This window comes from Lissotriton helveticus, chromosome 8 (assembly GCF_964261635.1).
Source record: "Lissotriton helveticus chromosome 8, aLisHel1.1, whole genome shotgun sequence".
Classification (NCBI taxonomy): Eukaryota; Metazoa; Chordata; class Amphibia; order Caudata; family Salamandridae; genus Lissotriton; species Lissotriton helveticus.
In genome coordinates, this window is record NC_136069.1 from 277,004,722 (window position 1) to 277,025,064 (window position 20,343).

At 42.6% G+C, this 20,343-nt stretch overlaps 1 protein-coding gene across 1 annotated transcript in view; it reads right to left on the reverse strand.

Annotated features, from left to right (window-relative positions):
• Window positions 1–20,343, reverse strand: part of CWF19L2 (CWF19 like cell cycle control factor 2) — a 1,282,529-nt gene that overhangs the window by 54,363 nt on the left and 1,207,823 nt on the right. The window contains exon 16 of the mRNA XM_078657031.1: window positions 5,257–5,337. Within this exon, the coding sequence (XP_078513157.1) occupies window positions 5,257–5,337 (81 nt within the window). The remainder of the gene's footprint in view (window positions 1–5,256; window positions 5,338–20,343) is intronic.

Sequence of the window (20,343 nt, forward strand, 5' to 3'; positions counted from 1 at the left end):
ACAATGATCCTGGTAGGGATGGACGTAGAAAGTCTTTATACTTGTCTTCCACAAGAAAAGACCCTAAATACCTTAGAGAGCCTACTCTTCAATATGGAAGGCACTAAAAAAACTCCACGACATTTTGTCTTGGAGTGCTGTAGGCTTGCATTGACGGAAAACTTTTTTGAGTATAACACCACCATGTACAGACAGTGCCATGGAACTTCTATGGGCAGCACATTTGCCCCCAGTATGGCAGGACTTTATGTGAGTAATTTTGAGAAATTGATCGTCAACAACCAGGAAAACCGTTACCAACACCAGATCCATTTCTGGAAGCGTTATATAGACGACATTCTGCTCATCTGGCAAGGCGACATGGAAAGTTTAATTGACCTCCACACATGGCTAAACGCACAAGACGAGTGGTTAAAATTTACTTACACTGTCGACAAAAAGAGTCTAGACTTTTTGGACATAACCATCTACGTCGAAAATGGCCATCTTCACACTAGGACCTTTTTTAAACCCACTGCGAAATATAGCCTGCTGTCCTTTAACAGCTATCACCCACGGCCACTGCGGGAAAACCTCCCTTACAGCCAGTTCCTCCGATTACGGAGGAACTGTAGCAAAACCGAAGAATACAAGTCTCAAGCCAACGACCTTTGTAAAAAGCTAGAAGCATGAGATTATCCTAAAAGAGTGATCAACACATGCAAGAAGAGAGCTAGGAATCAAAACCGAGAAGGCTTACTGGAAATATCCAATAGAGCCCCTCAAGAAGACCAGCTTACATGTGTAACAACATACAGCCCTGCCTCAAACAAAGTCAAGAAAATCATAAATTAACACTGGAGGATTCTTACCTCTGCAAACCTTTCTTTGCCGAAACCATGTTTCGCCAATAAACGAACAAGGAATGTGAAAGACCTACTGGTCCACACGAGACCCAAACCTATCGCACCACAGAATCAACTTACCTTGTGGAATCTTCCACCTATCATGGGGCACTTCCCGTGCGGATCCTGTTCAGTCTGTCCACTAACCAGACCCACAAAAGAATTACAGCTCTTACCGAATTTGAGATGGACTTTGCGGAACCATACTAATTGCAACACAAGCCATGTAATATACATGATTACATGTCCATGCAACTTGATCTACATAGGCATGACGTGCAGAAAAGCAAAACAGAGAATTGTTGAGCATCGAAGTAACGTCAAATGCAAAAAAGGAACGAGCAAAATGGCGACGCACTACCTAGAAAAAGGCCACACAGTGGATGACCTACAATGGTTAATCCTGGAAACTTTGAAAACTAAGGACCACAATGCTGACCGCATTCTTTTTGAAAAAGAACAAAGGTGGGTACACAGACTGGGCACTGATGTACGAGGTCTCAATGATAACATTCCTTGGGCCAGTATGAACAGATAATAATAAAGGATCAAAAATCCCAACCGCCCTTTTCTCACAGACTGTGGGCGATATGCTTAATGACTTTGAACAGTACTCACAACTACATAAGAAGTATCAAATAACATACAGAAGACACCATCTAATAATCTGTGGAACCGAGACGAACATCGAATTTCCGGTAACACATACTATCCCTCTTATCTTTGCTACATAAATAAAGTGGCCAGATGGGAAATTGCTACCACTTGTGTATGCAGTGAACTGGTACGAACGAAAATTGATAATCATCACGCAGCCAAAGTATATGGACATTACCGTAAATATACCAGCTTAGCAAAGGTCACTGTCTAAATTACCACGTGACCAATCTTTATTGTCATGGGATACAAAAGTCGCCCCTGACCCTCAGAAAACAGGTCAAGAACAAATATCAGGCGCATATTGGTAAGTGATTAAGATTAACATTGACGTTCGTAAAGTTAATAAAACTTTATTAGTGGACATAGAACGGCACATTGTTATACATTTCACCATTCCGAGCCGTAGTCTTTCTACACTTCCCATATGCGGAGAAGTATTATAACTAACTTCTGCAGCTCGCAAACCCTACCGGGTCCAGGACGGCAGAATCAGCACAAGCGGCGCAGGAGGTGAAGAGCCACAGGTATATGCGAGGACGGACCGTCTAGTGGCCTCTATATGGATAAGTACTACATTCCTTTTTTAATACATTATCCTTGCTTCTAGTAAAGGGCCCCCCTCCTAGAGACTCCCTGGTACCTGAGGAAGCACATAACTACAGTGCGGAGGTACGTGGTGAGATTGATAATAGCATGACAAAATGATGGAATGTGTGAATTTACATAGTGACAAGAAAGAGAATAATGAGTTTAAAAGCGCCACGCACAGTGTATAGCCAGTCCCCCTACTAGATATGTAATATCAACCTACATCGATTTGTTGATAATTGAGCATAAAACCGTTTCCACATTAAACATTTACTGGTAAGGCCACCATTACCGCATAACATTGGCAATTAAAATCGTACTGAGGGTAACCATTGCTCAGCAACAGAGCTCTTAGATTATATCCGAGAGACAACTCAAATACTAGATACAGTGAGCTATGACTATCGCTTCAATACAATTGGCCAACACAACTATATGCTATGAATACGAGTTAAGAATACCGAAAATTAATCACAAAGCCAGCACTAACAAGAGCACTTATAATGACGCATCATTCTATTAATGTAATTTTTGAGTAGCCATCGAAAGATATTACATTTACAACAAAATAGTGGGCAACCAGCTAGAGACCGTTTAGCATCTATACATTAGTACATATACCATTATGATCTATATGTTATCATCAATAATGAGAAGGAAATTTACCATCAGAACGCAGTTAACGAGCAATTAACATGGTTAAACGCCAGGCACGTGTTTGTGTGGTAATGACTGCATTTTGAAGTGATCGATAGAGTATTGCCATTTCTATATGTTGCACTTCTTACATGTGGCACTTCCATAATTGAAATTTGCCAAAAAAACTTAGATAACGAACAATGAGCAAGGTCTAAGCCAGACTTTTGAGTATGTGGTTTTTACTGTAAGTAGTAGTGATCGATAGAGTATTGCCATTTTTATATGTTGCACTTAAATATATATTGCACACTGTCGTCCAACTGCCCCCCCCCCCGAGGTTACTCACACCATTTGTATTTACAGGCACAAGATTGACTTCCTAGGTGTTAAAGGACTAATACGTCGCTTTACTACTCACATACCACACGGTTCTGAAGAAAGCCCACTGACCTATATAGGCGACCAGGGCTGAAACATGTTGACCTTTTAATCTCACGAAAATTGATAGCGTAAGAATCCTAACTATTCTCTTAACGCATATCCATTAAATTTTCATTGGTAACTCGAATCCAGAACAATAAATACCGTAATCTGGCTGTCCGAGTTATTTTAATCTCACCACCACCACTTATCACTGGACACTACTGCTTTTAACCTTGGGTTACTACCTCCAGGTGGAGGCTGCATACCAACTAACCCTGTGATTATGCAGACACGAGAGTAATACAGCGGAGAACCAAGATATACCGCTACCAAAAAACATCTACTCACGTGCATGAGGGTTTTTTTTACCAAGGGACATCCCACTTACCTGTAAAATCCGGGTTAGCAGGACAAGTGATCCTCCCCCCCCCCCCAATTGATTTATGAGACAACTCAGAGTGATCATGGCTGTGCTAGAGGGGATTTGGTTGAACTTTGTAGAGGTAGACATTTCAGGATGCAGAGGGTGAAAAAGTGAAGATCGGAGCCATTAACAATAAGGACGAGAATGATACTGAAGGGGAACAGGACATTCATTTTGAGTGGATAGTTTGTCCAGGACACCGTGGTAGGAAGATGAAAAACAGGCAGCAGGATGAACACAATTTGTGTAGGACTGAGGAATAAAGAATGAAGCTCTGGTATTAATTACAGCGCATAATGCAGATGTGCTGATCCACTGCTCACGCATTTTTCATAACAGACTCTGGGACTTTTATGTTCCAAGTTTATTACCCTCCCTTTCACAGTACGATATGCATAGAAATATTTATTTTTGTTCTCTGAATATTTTCTCCCTGCTTTTAGATTTTTTTTTATGAATCACCCATGATTTTTCCACATTGGACCACGGGCATCCAGTTAATGTTCTCGTTCTGAAACATATGGGACTATTAAAGATGCATCAGATTTTGCAAACCCGTCATCAACCAGTAGGAGTGCCAGTTTTCAAAACTAAAAACTTAGGGCCCGATTTAAATCTTGGCGGTAAGGATACTCCATCACAATGGTGACAGAGTATCCTTACTTCCAAGATGATGGTCCGCCCGCTGACTTAAATGGGAGCAGAACATAGTCTGGCCAAGGCAGAGACTCCTCTGCCCCTGCTGTGGTAAAACGTCTCTGATGGTGCGACAGAGAAAGGGGCCATGGCAAATTTGGCTATTTGTCCACACACCTAATTGAGATGGGCAGACATATAGAGGTTTATTTACTGTCAATCGCCGTCATGCAGAACCTGGCGGTAGATGGGAGATTACTTCCATGGTGAGGGAGGCCTTTGTGTTTTTTACACTTTTTAAAAGAAAATCCCGCTTTAGGATTTTCTTTTTGAAGAAAAAAAAGAATAGGTTTGACGGACTTCTCAGTTATGTTGACGGAGCAGTGCGACAAACGTCAAAAAGCGCCGACAGGAACCACCATGACAGCAGTTACTGACAATGCTTTAGAAATTACCTTGGTAGTCATTTCTAATTTTGTGGATGGCGACTCCCCCATAACATACTCCGTTGCCCTGACGGAGTTAACCCCCTAAACCAATATATAAAGTAGGCTCTTAGTTGTCACAAACACTAGCAGTTCAAGCATTATAACAGCAACATTTTATTTGTTTCAGAAAAAAATACGGCATGAAAATTCATCAGTCTGAAATAGGCTTGAATTCAAACCTCAAGTGACCTGCCTTTAAAGCTGGCCAACTTCCATCCATTGGTACTGGAGACACACATGAAGTTCCTATAGGAGTTTCAATCAAAGAGTTGGAACCCTTAATAAAAATTTAGAGCGGCCAAATGCATTTTTCGGTCAAGCTTGGTGCAGATAAGGCTATAAATCCAAAGTCATAGCTCGACCAGACAAAGCCTGATTCCTGGGGAACTTCTGCTAAAATCAATGTGTGTTTAACACAGCGTAGGCGATTAGAGTTAGTTAATTTATCATTGCTTTTTTAAAGCCTAACTTTAAATGACCTTTGCTCGGTTCTCTTAAGGTTTCTGTGACTTACAGACTTTCGGACATTTCGTGATGAAAGATCAATCAGTTTTTTGTTCATGGACCACTCTTCATCAGATTCCATAATAGCTTTCTGTAAAAACAAGTAGAACATTAGTGTCAAGAAAGTAAATATTGATACAATTATTTTGAGCACACATGAAACAGCCTATTATTTCACATTTGAAATTACATTTATGTTGTTTCTGGATATTTTATTTTGCAAGTTCCTAATGTATTGGAATACAATTTTTGCACGTTTGCAACTAGTTATTGCTAATGTCAGCACAGAGACGTATTCAATATCTACTTATAAAACATATCCACGAACCCAATAACACAGACAGCAGCATTTATGTTACCCTCGAGCTAGAAAAGCTGCAAAATGTTGCACGAGTTTGCTTCTTGGGGCTTGTGTTATGTCCCCGTTGGGGCACTGTCCCCGTTTTCTGCACAACAGGTACACTGCGCTCCAATAAGCACTGTGCGCCCAGTTACGAACAATGCACTGCCCCAGGGCAGTCGCAAACGCAAACAAGTCTACCCTGTGAACAGCACATTAAAGTAAGACAGAGCTGCTTGCTTAGAGCAGTGCTCCAGCTGTTTCTGTGCCGGGTACCAGCCTCCCCTTCAAAAGGTTTGGAAGGAGACAGACAGCCCTCTACAGTGAGCGAGTCCCACCAACAGGTCAATAAGTGAGAACACAATATTTCACAACTTCGCTTACAAGTATACAAAGGAAATATTATTTGTAACACGTTTTTAAATGTGATGTGGTGTAACCAGTAATATGCAAACAGTCGTGGCTGCTTAGGACTTGCTTAGAACTCAGAAGAGTGAGGTACTTTTTCATAGACAGATATGAGAGGTTGAGATATAACAAAATATTTTCCTTATTGATTATGCAAAATGGTTAATCGTGTTATTTATACCAAGGCTTTGTGGTACCAAAAGATCCATCTCATGGAGAAGGGACGGTAAATAGTCGCATAACGCATCGAATTATAGAGTTTAGAAACATAAGTTAATGAGCATTCATGTTAGAAAGCGAATTGCAAGATGTAATTAAAGAATAATTTAATAAGTCATTTCAGCTTTCCGTTCCTTTTTTGAGTGCTCTTCATAAACGGGATAAGAGTATTGAACTGAGTGGATTCATAGCCTGATGTACTAAAGGCCAGGTCGCAATACTTTTGGCGCTTTTTCACACCGATTAGATTGCAGCCTGCCCTTAATTTTACGATACAAGGGATGTACTAATCAGTTCGATTACAACATATGGATTCACACATCATTAACACTCCTACCTCATGAATAATAATATGAATATTAATTTGATAAGAGGTTTTCTGCAACCCCATGCCAAAGCCTGCAAGAGATGGAATGATGGTACAACAAAAGATGGACCATATTATGGTGTTTTTTTCTTCTATCGTGCCCTGAAGAAGTCTATTTTCACATGGCTGAAACGCGATGGCTGGTGTCTTTTGCTGTATACATATGAAGTCAAAGAAAAAATAATAAAAAAGAAGATACACTCTCGTATATCATCTCTTGAAAGACTTTTTGAAAACACTGATTGATTTACTAATTATATTATTTGTTGTAAATGTGGTACACCTTTCATACTCGACATTCACGAAGCTTCTTGGTGCAAAGGCACAAGTAAGGTAAAGGCTATGAACGTACTGATTAAACAGATGAGTATATAGAAATGTTTTCAAACTGAAAGAGATTGAAAATGCTCTGCCCGGGTGAGGGCTGCCTGGACACACTTGCCCACAAGCCCGTGAAGGAGGAGGGGTTGCATCAGCACAACAGGCGCTTAGAAGCACCTTGGATTCCACGTGTAGCAGGATGCTTTGCATATGTGAATGCTGCTGGACACACTTGCCGACAAGCCTGTGCAGGAGGAGGGGCCACACCAGCCCAACAGACGCTAAAAAGCAGATCGGATTCCACATGACGTAGGACCCTTTGACTGGGCGAATTCTGCCTGGCACACTTGCCGACAAGCCTGTGCAGGAGGAGATGGGGCCGCACCAGCACAACAAGCGCTTTGGATTGTATTTATTTACTTATTTATTTATTTATTAAGTTTGTAGAGCGCGGCAGCTACCCAAAAAGGGTTTCGCGGCACTAGACTGGCAAAGTGCTGGTACAATGTAATTAATTCAAATGAACAGGTTTATTGGTTGAATAGCCAGGTCTTAAGGGCTCTGCAAAAGCGTATGTAGCTGGTTTCTTTGCGGATCTCAAGGGGGAGAGAGTTCCACAGTGTGGGACCTTGGTATGAAAAAGATCTGCCCCCCATCCTGGCGAGTTTGATTCTAGGTACAGTGAAGTTTCAGTGGGATGAAGACCGGAGGTGGCGGGAAGGAGTGTAGGGGCGTACCATGGATTTTAGGTATTGTGGAGCAGTGCCCATTTTGATTTTAAACATGTAGCTCAGGGTTTTGAATTTGCTATGACTCTCTACACTGAGCTAATGTAGATCGCGTAGATGTCCGGAGTTGTGGGCAGTTTTGGGAGTTTTTCACAGTAATCTTGCCGCGGAGTTTTGTACCAGCTACAGTCGTCTTGTCACTGCCTTGTTAGCGCCCAGATAAAGGACATTACCGTAGTCCAGCCGGGATGTTATAAGGGCGTGGACTACAGATTTTTGGGTGTCATTTGGCAGCATCCAGATGATTTTCCTAAGCCCACGTAAGATGGTAAAGCAGACGATGGAGACCTTGATTACCTGCTGGTGCATGGTTAAGGCATTATCAAATTGCGCACGTGATCTGAGGGCAGCAGGAGGGCGCCCATCACTGCAGGCCAGTGTGAAGGGCTCCATAGGTCTTTTCTTTGGCCAAGAATTAAGACTTCGGTCTTTCCTACATTCAATTTAAGGAGGTTGTCGTTCATCCAGGTGGCGATTTTCCCTAAGCCTGACTGAAGGAGGGAGGTGGAGCCAGGATCAGTGCTTGAAAGGGAGAAGGTGATCTGGGAGTCATCAGCGTAAGTGAATAGGGTTAGACCAGCTTGTTCTGCAATATAGGCTAGAGGCCTGACGTACAAATTAAAAAGTAAGAGGCTGAGCACAGAGCCCTGGGGAACCCCGTAGGGTGAAGAGTGAGAATTGGAATTGGCCGTGGATTCCCTGTGGCGTGGCACTTATCTGGGTGCATGCCCCAGCAAAGACGGGGCCAAGAGAGGGCTCCTGTGTGCCTATCAGAGCCCATAGGAGGCTGAGCCACTCCTCTTTGCTTGGTTAACCGTTCAATTTAGCGGTGGTTAAGTGTAAAATTCCCCCTCCAAACTCTGGCACCGGTAATGGATCAAAGAGTCCTTGTAAAAACTCCTCAATTTTTAACCTTATTCCTGCAGTGGGAGAAATCAATGATGAAATATCAACTGTGGAGGTAGAACTGGAGTTAAATGACCAGGACAAAGAACTTGAGGGTGGTAAAGAGGGGACATCAAATTCGGTTTTGCCAACCAAGACCATTACTTGTGACACTGCCTTCTGTCTGGTGGGAGAGAGGAACGTATTGACTGCTACTGCTGATGTACCTCACTCACAATCACAGGCAATAATTGATCCCCTCCTTATCTGTAAAGAGTAAAAAGAGAAATGCCCCAGCATATAAACTTTGAAATACCAAGTGTTTAGGGTGGGAGTTGGAATACATTTCTAGCTTGGTGTCCAATCTTTTGAATTCTAGGCTGGATTAAATTTTCATTAAAATTGAAACCTAAATGTTTAACTCTCTTGTTATTTGCTCCAAGAGGTTGGTCAAGATCGAAGGTGGTATTTTGGAGGAACAAGACACCATTAATACTATCAATAAGCAGGCTGTCTCTACTAGAGGTTTAACCGACTGGAATCATTACCTCTTCTTCCCTTTGCATTAAGGTCTTAAGTGGACACTCTTACGGTTTCTGAGCCCTCTCCCTCAGAAATGCTTGGAGCGAGGAAGACGTCCAAGCCTTTGGATAAAACACTTGTTAATCCCACTGAAGCACCAGCTTCTAATTATGATAAAGTACCAACACCAATAGGGGACTCTGTATCATTTACAATTCCTGGTCCAATGTGGGAGTCTAAGTCTCCATCCAGTAGTAAACCACTTACTAGTGCACTGGACCTACCACCACCTGATGTCACCCTGTTGGTTTTGATTCTGGCTAATGTTCCTCAGCTTAGAACTGGATACACAGAAAACTACTTTCAATTGAATAGCAAAGTTGTACATTGGCTTGATTGTAGAACAAACAGGCGATTTAACTTGTATTCACATATAAATATGCTTAGAAGGGTACCATGGAGAGGGCTTAAAACCTTAGAGGGAGACTGCATAGTGGTGAACATTAACCATCCTTAATTTGTGGGTAGAATTCCACCCTTCGTCTTCCCCTCCTCGAGATGACTGTACTCAATTTAAATATTCCCCTTGGGGTTACTTTTATAAGCCTGTTGTTTTACCCAACGGCCACACTCCACACATTTGGGCTCCAGTTAGTGGTTCCAAGACACAAGCCATTTATTTTATATCAATATGCAATCAGTTTGAACCCCTCTGTAACTTGGGGAATGTTGGCTGACTGTCTGACACCAATTGTTCATTCACCCATTCTGATATTGTTAATGACTGTGCCCTGGTTCGTCCAGAAGAGTTAAATGCCCCCCTTGATAAATTACCTCTACATTTTCTAGACATACTAAGCTGGAACATAACAGGCATTGAGTGAGTGATCTGGGTTGGTGCTCTTTCTTAAGGGGTATACGATTATTTGACTTTAGGAAGCCTGGGCTGTTTCAAACTCTTTGTACCTTAATGGCTATAGTTCAACTTTTATTCCGGTTATTCTATGGGCTTTAGGGAGAGCAATAAGGGGGTTACTCATTTTAATTGCACTTAGTCTTAATTGTAAAATTGAGAAAATGTGTACTAAGTCTCCCAACTTGTCAGCTGTATTACTTACCTTTTCAAATTCTATCAGCCTGATGGTGATGAATTTTTATCATTCTAATGACACACAATGGAATTCTGAGCATGTTCAGTTCTTAAGATTGTATTTGGGGCACCCCAGAGAAAGGTGTGATAATTATATGCTGTTGGACTTGGCCCTTTTTGTCCTAAAAAGTTTCGCTTTTCCCCCTAGCCTTTTTACTGACATGGTGTGTATGAACTGAAAATAATAAATGTTGTGCAATGGTGTACGCACCTTTATTTCCACCACTGTAGAAATGCACCTTTGTAAAATGTCACTTTTAAAATGGACGCCGTTTCTGTCTGCTTGTGCCGCCTGCCTGAGGTGGGTTGGCGGTCTAGTGTTTGAAGTGACAACGTGCTCAACACTTCCCTCAAAGTGACAGTTGAGGCTTGAACTGCCAGGGATCTTCTAGAAGCTTCCAGCCCTTCCTGGTAGGTGGGAGGAGGGGTGTATATGTAGAGCAGTAGAGATGCCATGTGCTCAGACTAAACGTGGACTTGATTGAGAGGAGACGCTCTGCCAGGAGGTACCGCAGCAAGGGCCTGTGTGCTGGCCCCTGAGCCCATCTGTACCCCTCTGCTGTCCACAGGGCCAGTGAGAGCCTTTGCTGGAGTGAAGACTGCTATGTCAGGAGGAAGACCATTTTATGGGAGATGACTGCTTCTAGGAGCTGCTGACCTGTACTGATGAGTGTCTGCTGATCTTGCCCAGCCTTGCCTGCCTGCTCTGCTGCCCTAGCGCCTCATGAGCGCTGTACTTTGACTGCCTGTATTCAAAGGAGGTGAGGAGTGTGGGCACTACTTCCTTGTGTGGGACTCTGGATCCTCGCCAGCCCCCTAGCGCCTTGTGAGGGCTGCAGCTTTATTTGATGGGACCTGCTGCACGTGCTACCAGGGAGAGCTGGTTATTGTCAATAAAGCGCTGTGCTTCTAAAGCACTATATATGCAATTCCCCGCATTGTTGCTGCAGCTTGATTCTGTGGGACCCTGACGGCATTCCTGGGACCTAGCGGCTCGTGGGCACTACTGTCTTGTGTGGGACTCAGGATCCTCACCAGCTCTCTAGCACCTTGAAGGCACTATTTTCTTGGTTGCCAGAGGAGGAGTGATGCCTGCAGCGCTGTGCTGTCAAAGCGCTTTATTTGGTGGCCTGTACTTCAAGGAGGTGAGGAGCTGACACCTGCTGTGCTGCCAGAGCGCTACTTTATTCTGGGGGACCCTAGGACTGTGAGCCATCTAGCGTCTCGTGAGCGCCGCCTCCAGCCCCTGTCCAGGAGAAGAAGGTGCGTGGGTCCTGCAGCGCTGTGCTGCCAGAGTGCTATATTCACATTGACTGTGCTCTGCTTGCGGTCTAGCGCCTTGTGGAGTGCTACAACTGTTTTCCAGCCCCCAGGACTCTAAGTCCTGCATTCCTGGACTTAGCGCTGCAACTTTACTCCTGCATGAGGAGAGCCCTTTATCTATACTGCCCACCTGAGAGACAGCTACTTCCAGGGAGGGGTGACAATCTTTGCAACGTGTGTGAATGTATGAGTTTCGCCCTTCTGACTTGAGGCCTATTGCATTTCTGTACGCAGTGTAATCCTGCCAAGATGTTCATGCTCTTATGCTAATGAGAAATGCCCTAATGATGCCTAATGTACCTGCAAAGATTCATACCTAAGATGTTTATAGCCCAGGATTGGTGCCTATTGTATTTGATGATGCCTAATGCCATAATGTTTGCCTAAAGTGTCTTTACCCTAATGATATTGCATTTATGCCTCAACTGTTATACTGCATAAGGTGGCTGCAGGATAATGCTATGCGTAATGTGTTTCAAAACCTAAGGTTGAGGCCTGATGTTGTTTTTCCCCCAAGGCTTACACTGTTGGTGTTCTGCCTGATGATAAGGCTCCATGGTCATGACTCATGCCTGTTTCCGTTTTAGGCCCTGAGCTTATTGTCAGGTTATGAGGCCTCATGATTAATGCCTAATGACACTGTACTTATGCTAGTGAGGTTTTTATGCCCACTGTCATGCATAATGTGTTTGCCGGTCAATGTGATGCGGAGATTATGAATAAGATGGTTTATTCTTCATGCCCATTGCCCTATTGACATGCCACATGTGTTATGCCTTATGCATGTGTTTATAATGCTAATGGTTTCTTTTCCCCTAACGCTTACCAGGTTGGTGTTCCGCATAGTGTGCCATGCCCCAGGCTGCTGATTAGGTTTATGCCTATTGTTGTGCCTGAGGTCCTTTTATGCCTATTGAGATCCCACATGAATATGTTTAGGTCTAATGAGGACACATGATATGTTTTATGCCTAATGAGGTGCTCAGATATTCTAGATTCACGCCTGATCTCATGTGGTTATGTGAATGTGCTGAGATTCATGACCTAATGTGTTTATGCCCCATGCTAAAGGGATTTATGCAAATGCAATGTTGCTCAGTGCATGATTGTGCCAGTAGGTACTGGCCGTCACACTGTTATTACTGATGCTTACATTATTCTAGTTGTGATGGTGATGGTTCTGGCAGCGGCCCGAATGGCCCTGCCTTGTAAATAGTCCCCCTGTGAACTGCTCCCCGGTGCCGGTTGGCACAGTTTATCTGTACCTGAGATTACATTCTACAACGTGTTGTCTTAATACAAAAAGTTATTTTCACATCACCTGGTGTGGAGTCTCTTTTGTAGTGTGTCCGGTGTGTCGCATGTGGGTGTGCTGCGCAGATGCTTTACACAATACCCTGGAGTTTAGCCTATATGCTCCACACCACTCTACCCCATTTCTAACATATACCAATTGTTTTTATGGGAGATTTCAATTTATAACTTTATTCTACACGTTCCTTTGCACCCAGTAACTCTAAGTTCAGTGATGTATTGTCTTGGACACACTTTAAGTGTTGCAACCTGGAGGATACTATTATTAGTATTTGAGCTGAGTTAAATTTTTCCTTTGCAAGCGCTGTAGTGGAGGATTATCCATCAGCCACTAAGATTCCAACTTTTATGGGGCGAGGTTGGTCCCTCAGTTATATATTTTATATTGGTTTCGGCACCCCTTCTTTCCTCGGTTAAAGAGCAGAAAGTCATTTGGAACCCTTATAGTGATCACAGTCCACTGATTGTTGTCCTTGCCGGGAGTGTCATTTCAAGCCTGGTTACCCACTGGGTGTCAAGCGAGAAGACCAGGGATTGAGGTTACGATGGGTTACATTTCTTGCAAGCGCCATTAATGGGAATTAAGTGAACCATTGTGTTAAGGATTGTAATATCTGTTATGATGATCATTCTATACCCAAGGCAATTTTGAATTCATATTACTTCATCTGTGAGAATGTGATGAACTTGGTGAGTATATCTCTGAAACCCACTCGAGTAAATCGTTGTCAGAGTTTATTTACTGTTGCTCTAAAGTTCACCGGGGTTTGATTAGTGCCTTGAAACAACACCCAAGGTTACGGACTGAGGTGACAGCCTGTAGAGATGCTTATAAATAAGCAATCAAAAGTTAGGAAAAGCGGTTTGCGGCAAGAGCCCTGGGAGCAGCTTCAGCATGCTGGAGGTTTAATAAATTCAAACCTCTTTTGGGAAATTAGAAACTGTCCTTTTTTTTGCCCACTCAAGAAATTCCGTGTGCAGATAAATGGGTTAGTCATTTTGAGGGGATACGTGATATTCTCTCTTGTTTATCATCTAGTGCTGTCCTTTCATAAGCTACAGTGGACTCTCATCTGCAGGCAAATTAATAGGAGGTTTTGGAGGCTATTAACTTGTCCTCCAAAAATAAAGCGCCATGCCCAGACGGCACTCATGTTGATAAGTTTCGATATGAAGCTTCTCTCTCGGTTGCTTTACTCGAAATGGCCATTAATGCCACAATGAATTATGACCATTCCAAGTCCTGGTCTCAATCTGTGAGAGTACCGGTTTTTAAAAAGGGAGCTAAGGATGATCGCTGTTGCTACAGACCCATCTACCAGGGAGATTAGGCGGTTAAGATAATTGGGTGCATGATTCTTATTAGGATGACGACATGGGCCTCTGAAAACAGTACACTCTGACATTCAGTAAGGTTTCAGATCAGGCCTACAGACAATTAATCAGTGTTTAAATATCCACCTAATTAATAATAAATACACCACAGCCATGTAGTCTTTATGGAAGTTATCTCGGCTTTTGACAGGGTTAAAAGAGAGAAATTATGGAGCATCATGATTTCCCTTGGTGTTAGGGTGCAAATTGAACACTTTTTGCATCTATCAGCATTGGTGAGGTACGGGCATGGATGGAAATGCTCAGCCTTGTTTAAGTTAAAGAGAAGTATTCGTCAGGGGTGCATTCTTGCTCCTTTTCTTTTTACCCTGCAAATCAATCCGCCAGAAAGCATTTTGGTAGAGGACCATCATAATGTATCCCACGTTAGTAAAGCGAGCGATTCCTGCATTACTCTATGCAGATGATACAGTTTTATTAGCAGGAACGACATTAGGCGCCGTTTATCAGACCCATTTGCGGCTTTCCTGGATTTTCTGGACCTAAGTACTAATTTTTAAAACATCCCATGTAATAGTTATTAGTCCTAGGCATACCAAATCTTATGTTTTTAAGGTTAGAGAGAACATAATTAGCAAAGTTGACTTGTTCCCATATTTAGGGTTATTTGATTTCTCTAGTACATGGAATCCACTTTTATCATCCAGAGCAATGAGTTTCATGAGATCATTTTTTTCTATTTCGGAAATTGCTACCAGACTTGGCAACAAGTCCACAAAAGCGAGTTTGAAGATTTATGAGGCAAAACGTGTGTCTATAGCCTCTTATGGAAGCAACATTTGGGTGTACGCTGTTTCTTCCTTCCAAATTGTGGAGAACAAGTTTTTGAGGTGGTAGTTATCCCTCCCTAATAGGTCTGCCTCTTTTATCCCTCAAAGAGTTGGGGGTTGGTTTTCTGGCTCATATTTTGAAAGGCAACCTTTCTTGGAATGGATCTCGGTTTGGCTTAAACCAGAAGCCAAACTAATTCACTTGCTAATAAAGGACTGTCTCTCCTTGGACGGATGCAATATAATTCCATGGTTTTTGTTTGTTAAGAAAATTGGAATGGAATGGAATTGGGGCACCCTGTGATTTTTGATGATCCAGAAAAGCTTGTGAAGAATGACCTGTTTTGGACAAAAAAAAACATTCATGGATCGCTCAAGATCTAATAGAGAAAATCTGGAATTGACCAATTTTCTGTTGATTCCATCTTATGTTCAAAACCACACAAACTCTTGAACGCTATTCCAATTTAGGGCCTTCTCTGCATCATCACTTTCTGCTAATAAGGTTTAGACTTAACATGATTCATCATCTACTGGCTGTCCCGTAGGGGTTAGCACAAGGAATGTTCCCCTGAACAAGTTGATTGTGATTTGGTCTCGAAGCAGGTAACTCTGCACTTTATAATGTTTTGTCCCTTTTACAGGAATTTCCATGAAAAAAATATTATTCCACTTTTAAAAGAGAAACACTGTACTCAGCTTAAACCTATCAAGTTACATTTACAACTACTTTTGAATCAGCATACCTGTGTTTATGTGGTCTGTTTTCTAGCAGCTGCTGTTAAATAATTCGGAGGATCCCATATGATGAATTTTTACATCTTAATTCTCTAATTGTTTAATGAATATAGGATCTATTATTCAGGCACGATCTTTTTATTACTCTTACTGTTTTAGTCTTCTTTGACTTGACTGTTTTTAGTAGATATCAGTGGTCTCCTACTGTAATGTCTTTTTGGGATATATCAGTCTACATCTGTAATTTTTAATGATGTTTTCTATTTTATTTTCATGTAATGGCTGTTGTCTTTTATTGTTTTTATTTGAAAAAAAAAGTAAAGAAATTTGATTGATTGAATGTTGGTAACAGGTTTTCTGAAACCCATGTCAAAGCCGGCAAACACTGGCATGAAGGTCTGCAGTGAACATCACATATGGTCAAGGATGGGTCACTTAAAAAGCACACTAATCAATGCAGCATATTGGTGCAAAAGCAAGGTAGAGGCTATGAATGTATTGATTAAACAGGGAGTATTTAGAAGATTTTCCCAAGTGAGAGAGACTGGATTCAGAGTGAAAATGGACCGGACGAGTGTTCCAGATTTTACTACTGCTACAGAAAAGGCTCTGTCACTGAACCTCACAGTTTTCATTTTTTGGGAGTTTCAGCAAATAATTGAGAATAAGACTGTAACGTGCAGGTTGAGGAATATCATGAAAATGTTTCTGGAAGAAATTCTGTGACTTAAAGATAGAAAGTCTATTATAATGGTTTGCTACTGCAACTGCAATCAAACCAATGATATATCCCTTTGCGACTCACAAATAAGAGAGTAATATCTCTCATGCACCACTTCCTATTTGCGATTCAGAAAGGGTCGCAAAAGCCCTTTTGTGTGTCAGAAACACTTTTTGGACATGAACGGCTTAGGTACATTGTAGAATGGTTTTTTCAGTTGCAAACAGTGTTTTTGTGAATCAAAGGCTTTACAATACATATTTTTACTTTGGGCCCTCGGTTTTTATATTCAGAGTGGTTAGCGGACAATGAGCAGCACCAAAGAATATGTAAAATAATTTTAAAACTTGTCCAACAGAAATACGTTTTTGGGGTATTAAATTTGAAAGCACTTAAGACTGCCAACACCAGTTACAACTTAGGGAGTACTTTAATAAGAAAAAGTTACTTACCTGCGGTAACAACCTTTCTGCGCCAAACTGATCCCGAAAACATCAAAGCTCTCCCAGTAGGAGATGATGAGTTTATAAAGATACAACAAACACAGTGGACGGACCCACTATCAACTGCGACTCACTGATATTTATGTTTTTATGATTGCCAGAAACACAGTGGGTTTATTAAAAAAACCCTCACCCCCCAACCTCGTTGGTGGCATGCTTCATCATTGGGGTCCCAACTGGGTTGCCGAATGCCACCCAGTTGTGCTACAACACCTGATTACAGCGGAGCTGGTTTTGTGTGGTTGTGTGATGAAAAAAGTGGCGCAAATTAAAATTGTCTCTAGGAATCCTTACTGAATAAAGTTTTACTCCCAGCGTCCCAGGACAAAGTTAAAAAAGAGGAGGACAACTTTAAGATAAATTGATCTTAGGGGTCACTATGGTTGGTCTACATGTTTCAGCCTCATAAAAAATTGAGAGGCTTTCTTCAGGACCAGGTGAGTTAAGTGAGGGTGTGGCAAAAACAAGCCACGTGTTTTGTTGTTTCAACACACACGCTAAGGTATGTTGTGCAATGAGTGGGGTCTGTGTACTTACGAACCCACTGGAAAAAACACTAGCTACGTGTTACTTGTAGCTGTTTACAGAATCCGGGAGGGGCGCCCGTCTGTAGTCACACATTCGTGAAGACTGGGAGTCCGGAGTCTCCACCTATTGTGGTCTCCTCGCGGTCCTGGTTGTATTAGGATGCCAAAAGTTGAGCAGGTGTCTTTAGTGAAGCCATACACCACCCGCCCCAGCGCAAAGAGTTCAGTATCCATTCACTGTTTCCAAGCCTTTGAGGCGGGCGGAGGGACATCGCCAAAGTAGTGCAGTACCAAAATCGAAACTGGGATCGCATTAACTTTCCCCTTTAACACATCCGTCCAACAGGGAGGCAGGAAGATCGGTGAGGAATCTGCAGGTAGATCAAGTATCTACCAGAAAGATCATTACTGCAGGTGACAAAACCATGCTCTAGACCAAGATTGACAAGGGGGCGTTGGAGCTAGGTCTGCTCAGAGCGGACCATAGAAGACTCACTGACAGGCAAAAAATAAACAAGTCAACGCTGGAAACGATACTCCCCTCGTGAAAGATATGCAGTCCTAGATCACTGAACTGCAAGAGGCGGTCAGATTCCTAAAATTGAATGCTGATGATGCTGAGGGGCACTCCCATAGAAACAATGTGTGCATTGTGGGACTCCTGGAGACGGTAGAAGCTATTTGTTAAGAAATAGTTTGTTGATACTGTTCTTGAATGCAAATGGGCTTATAGGGTACCGAGCAGCATGCCGCTTCCAGGTGCATCTCCTAAATGGCTGGTGACATATCTCCAACTATTGCAATAGAGATCATATTCTGTAAACTTCACGTAGCAAAGGCCCATAGATAATCAAAAACTGTAAGGTGAACATTTTTTCGGATACCACTGAAGTACAATGTCAGAGGGAGTCTTTCCTGGACATTAAAAAGAGACATAGACAAATGAACCTACATTACTCCTTGATGTATCCAGCCAAATTAAGAGTCATATACTGTGATAAATCACATGTTTGGTACCCCGGCTGAAGCACGGGCATGTCTGTAATCAAATGGAGACTCTAATATGATGGATCGAAGAGATTCGGATGAGGGATGGCAGACACAGAGAAACAGACTAATCACTAAGAAACTCTGAAGTCGCCCTACCCGATAAAAAGCTTCTAGAGAGAGGGCCATGATCATGGAGGAGATGCCGCTGTCCTAGGAAGGATCCACTGAAGGACAATAAGGGGACAACCAGTCGCAGAGACAATGTGGAACTTGTGGAGGTGGGAGTGGAATGGAGATTGGGTCATGAACTTACATCAATGACTGCAGATTCAGTTTATTAGGACTAGGACTATATCCTTTTGCTCAGCAAGTTTGTACACTGTCTGCGGTATGTTGTGTGCCTGGTGCAAGGTAACTGGTATACATATGTACGTTTGGAGGGGGTACATGCTGTAGTTGTTTATATTGCATGGGTGGAATGATCTCACAGGATGTTGGTGCTGATGGTAACAAGACATCAGTGGGGACGCAATTGAAGGCATAATACCTCAGCAGCTTTTTTTCACAATGGTAAGAAAGGACATCCCTACTGGAGTTGGTGAACATGAGAAGTGTCCAGCCTGCTACCTGAAGAAAGGCCTTATACTTCATGACTGTGACCCTTACATCATCATGCCCATATAAGGAAAGATTCAATTTATTTGAATCAGGTCCAAATGGATCATGTATCCTATATTCCTCCTCCTCCAGAGTTGCTGGATCAATGTGCGACCTGCTCTGTGGTAAACTTCAAGGATCAGCACTGATGGCATCGAGTTCAGAGCTGACTGAGTCGAAGATGGAGTTGTCACTGATGGGAGTGGAAGTGTCTTGGACATGGTCGGGAGAGGCGTCATATAGTTGAGTGCTGGGTTCAATGGATGTGAGGCCGATGCGGAGTCAAACAGGGCGTCACCGTAGGGTATCAGAGCCATGGGAACATTGGGAGGCCTTGTGGAGTCGAGGGCACACTGGCTGCCCTCGCAAATATGTTGCGCATTGTATTAGAGCACTGCAAGGTCGGAGTCTTGAGCTGGAAATTCAGGAAAGGCTGGAGTCGCCGTCAAAAACTCAGGGTACGATGGATCAGGCGCCGAAGGATTAAGGAAGGAAGATGACGAGCCGGTGGGGGTTGATGTGGGTCCGGGACTGGATCTAGTGAGGTCCCCGGAGAGGGGCAGCTTGAACCAGGAAGTACTGGCTCTATTTCAACCAGCTCTGGTTCTGATAATGAAGATCCTGTTGGAGTCAGAGGGTGGGACATATATTTAGAATGCTTCCTATGTTTCTTCGGTTTATTTCACTCCTCCCCATCCTGAAGAATGTGAGGATGGTGACCTGAAACATCGCCTACTATGCTTGTCCCTGCCCAGGCCATGAAGAGTTTAGCATATCCAAGAACACATCTGATGTAAGTACGAATGTTAAAGCAAGTTACTGGACATGACAGAGTCAGCAATGCCCAAAACACTACTGAATCGGTCTAATCACCTTTTGGTGAAACTGTTTTTAGCTTGATTTTCAAATGTTTCCAGGGTGAGAATCACCAAGCTTGGCAAAGAGAAGGAATATTGACAATGTTATGTTAGTGCTGCAAAGGCGGAAAATGTGTATGGTGATTACATACAATGTTCTATACCACAGAGTGGCTTCTCAGAATAAAGACCACTGGGAGAGTCTGATATCTTAGAACTTGTAAACTGAACTTTGTGTCTTACAAGGTTTGAAAAGGTTTAAGACCAAGGATGCAATTTTCCATTGAGACAAGAATCAAGGT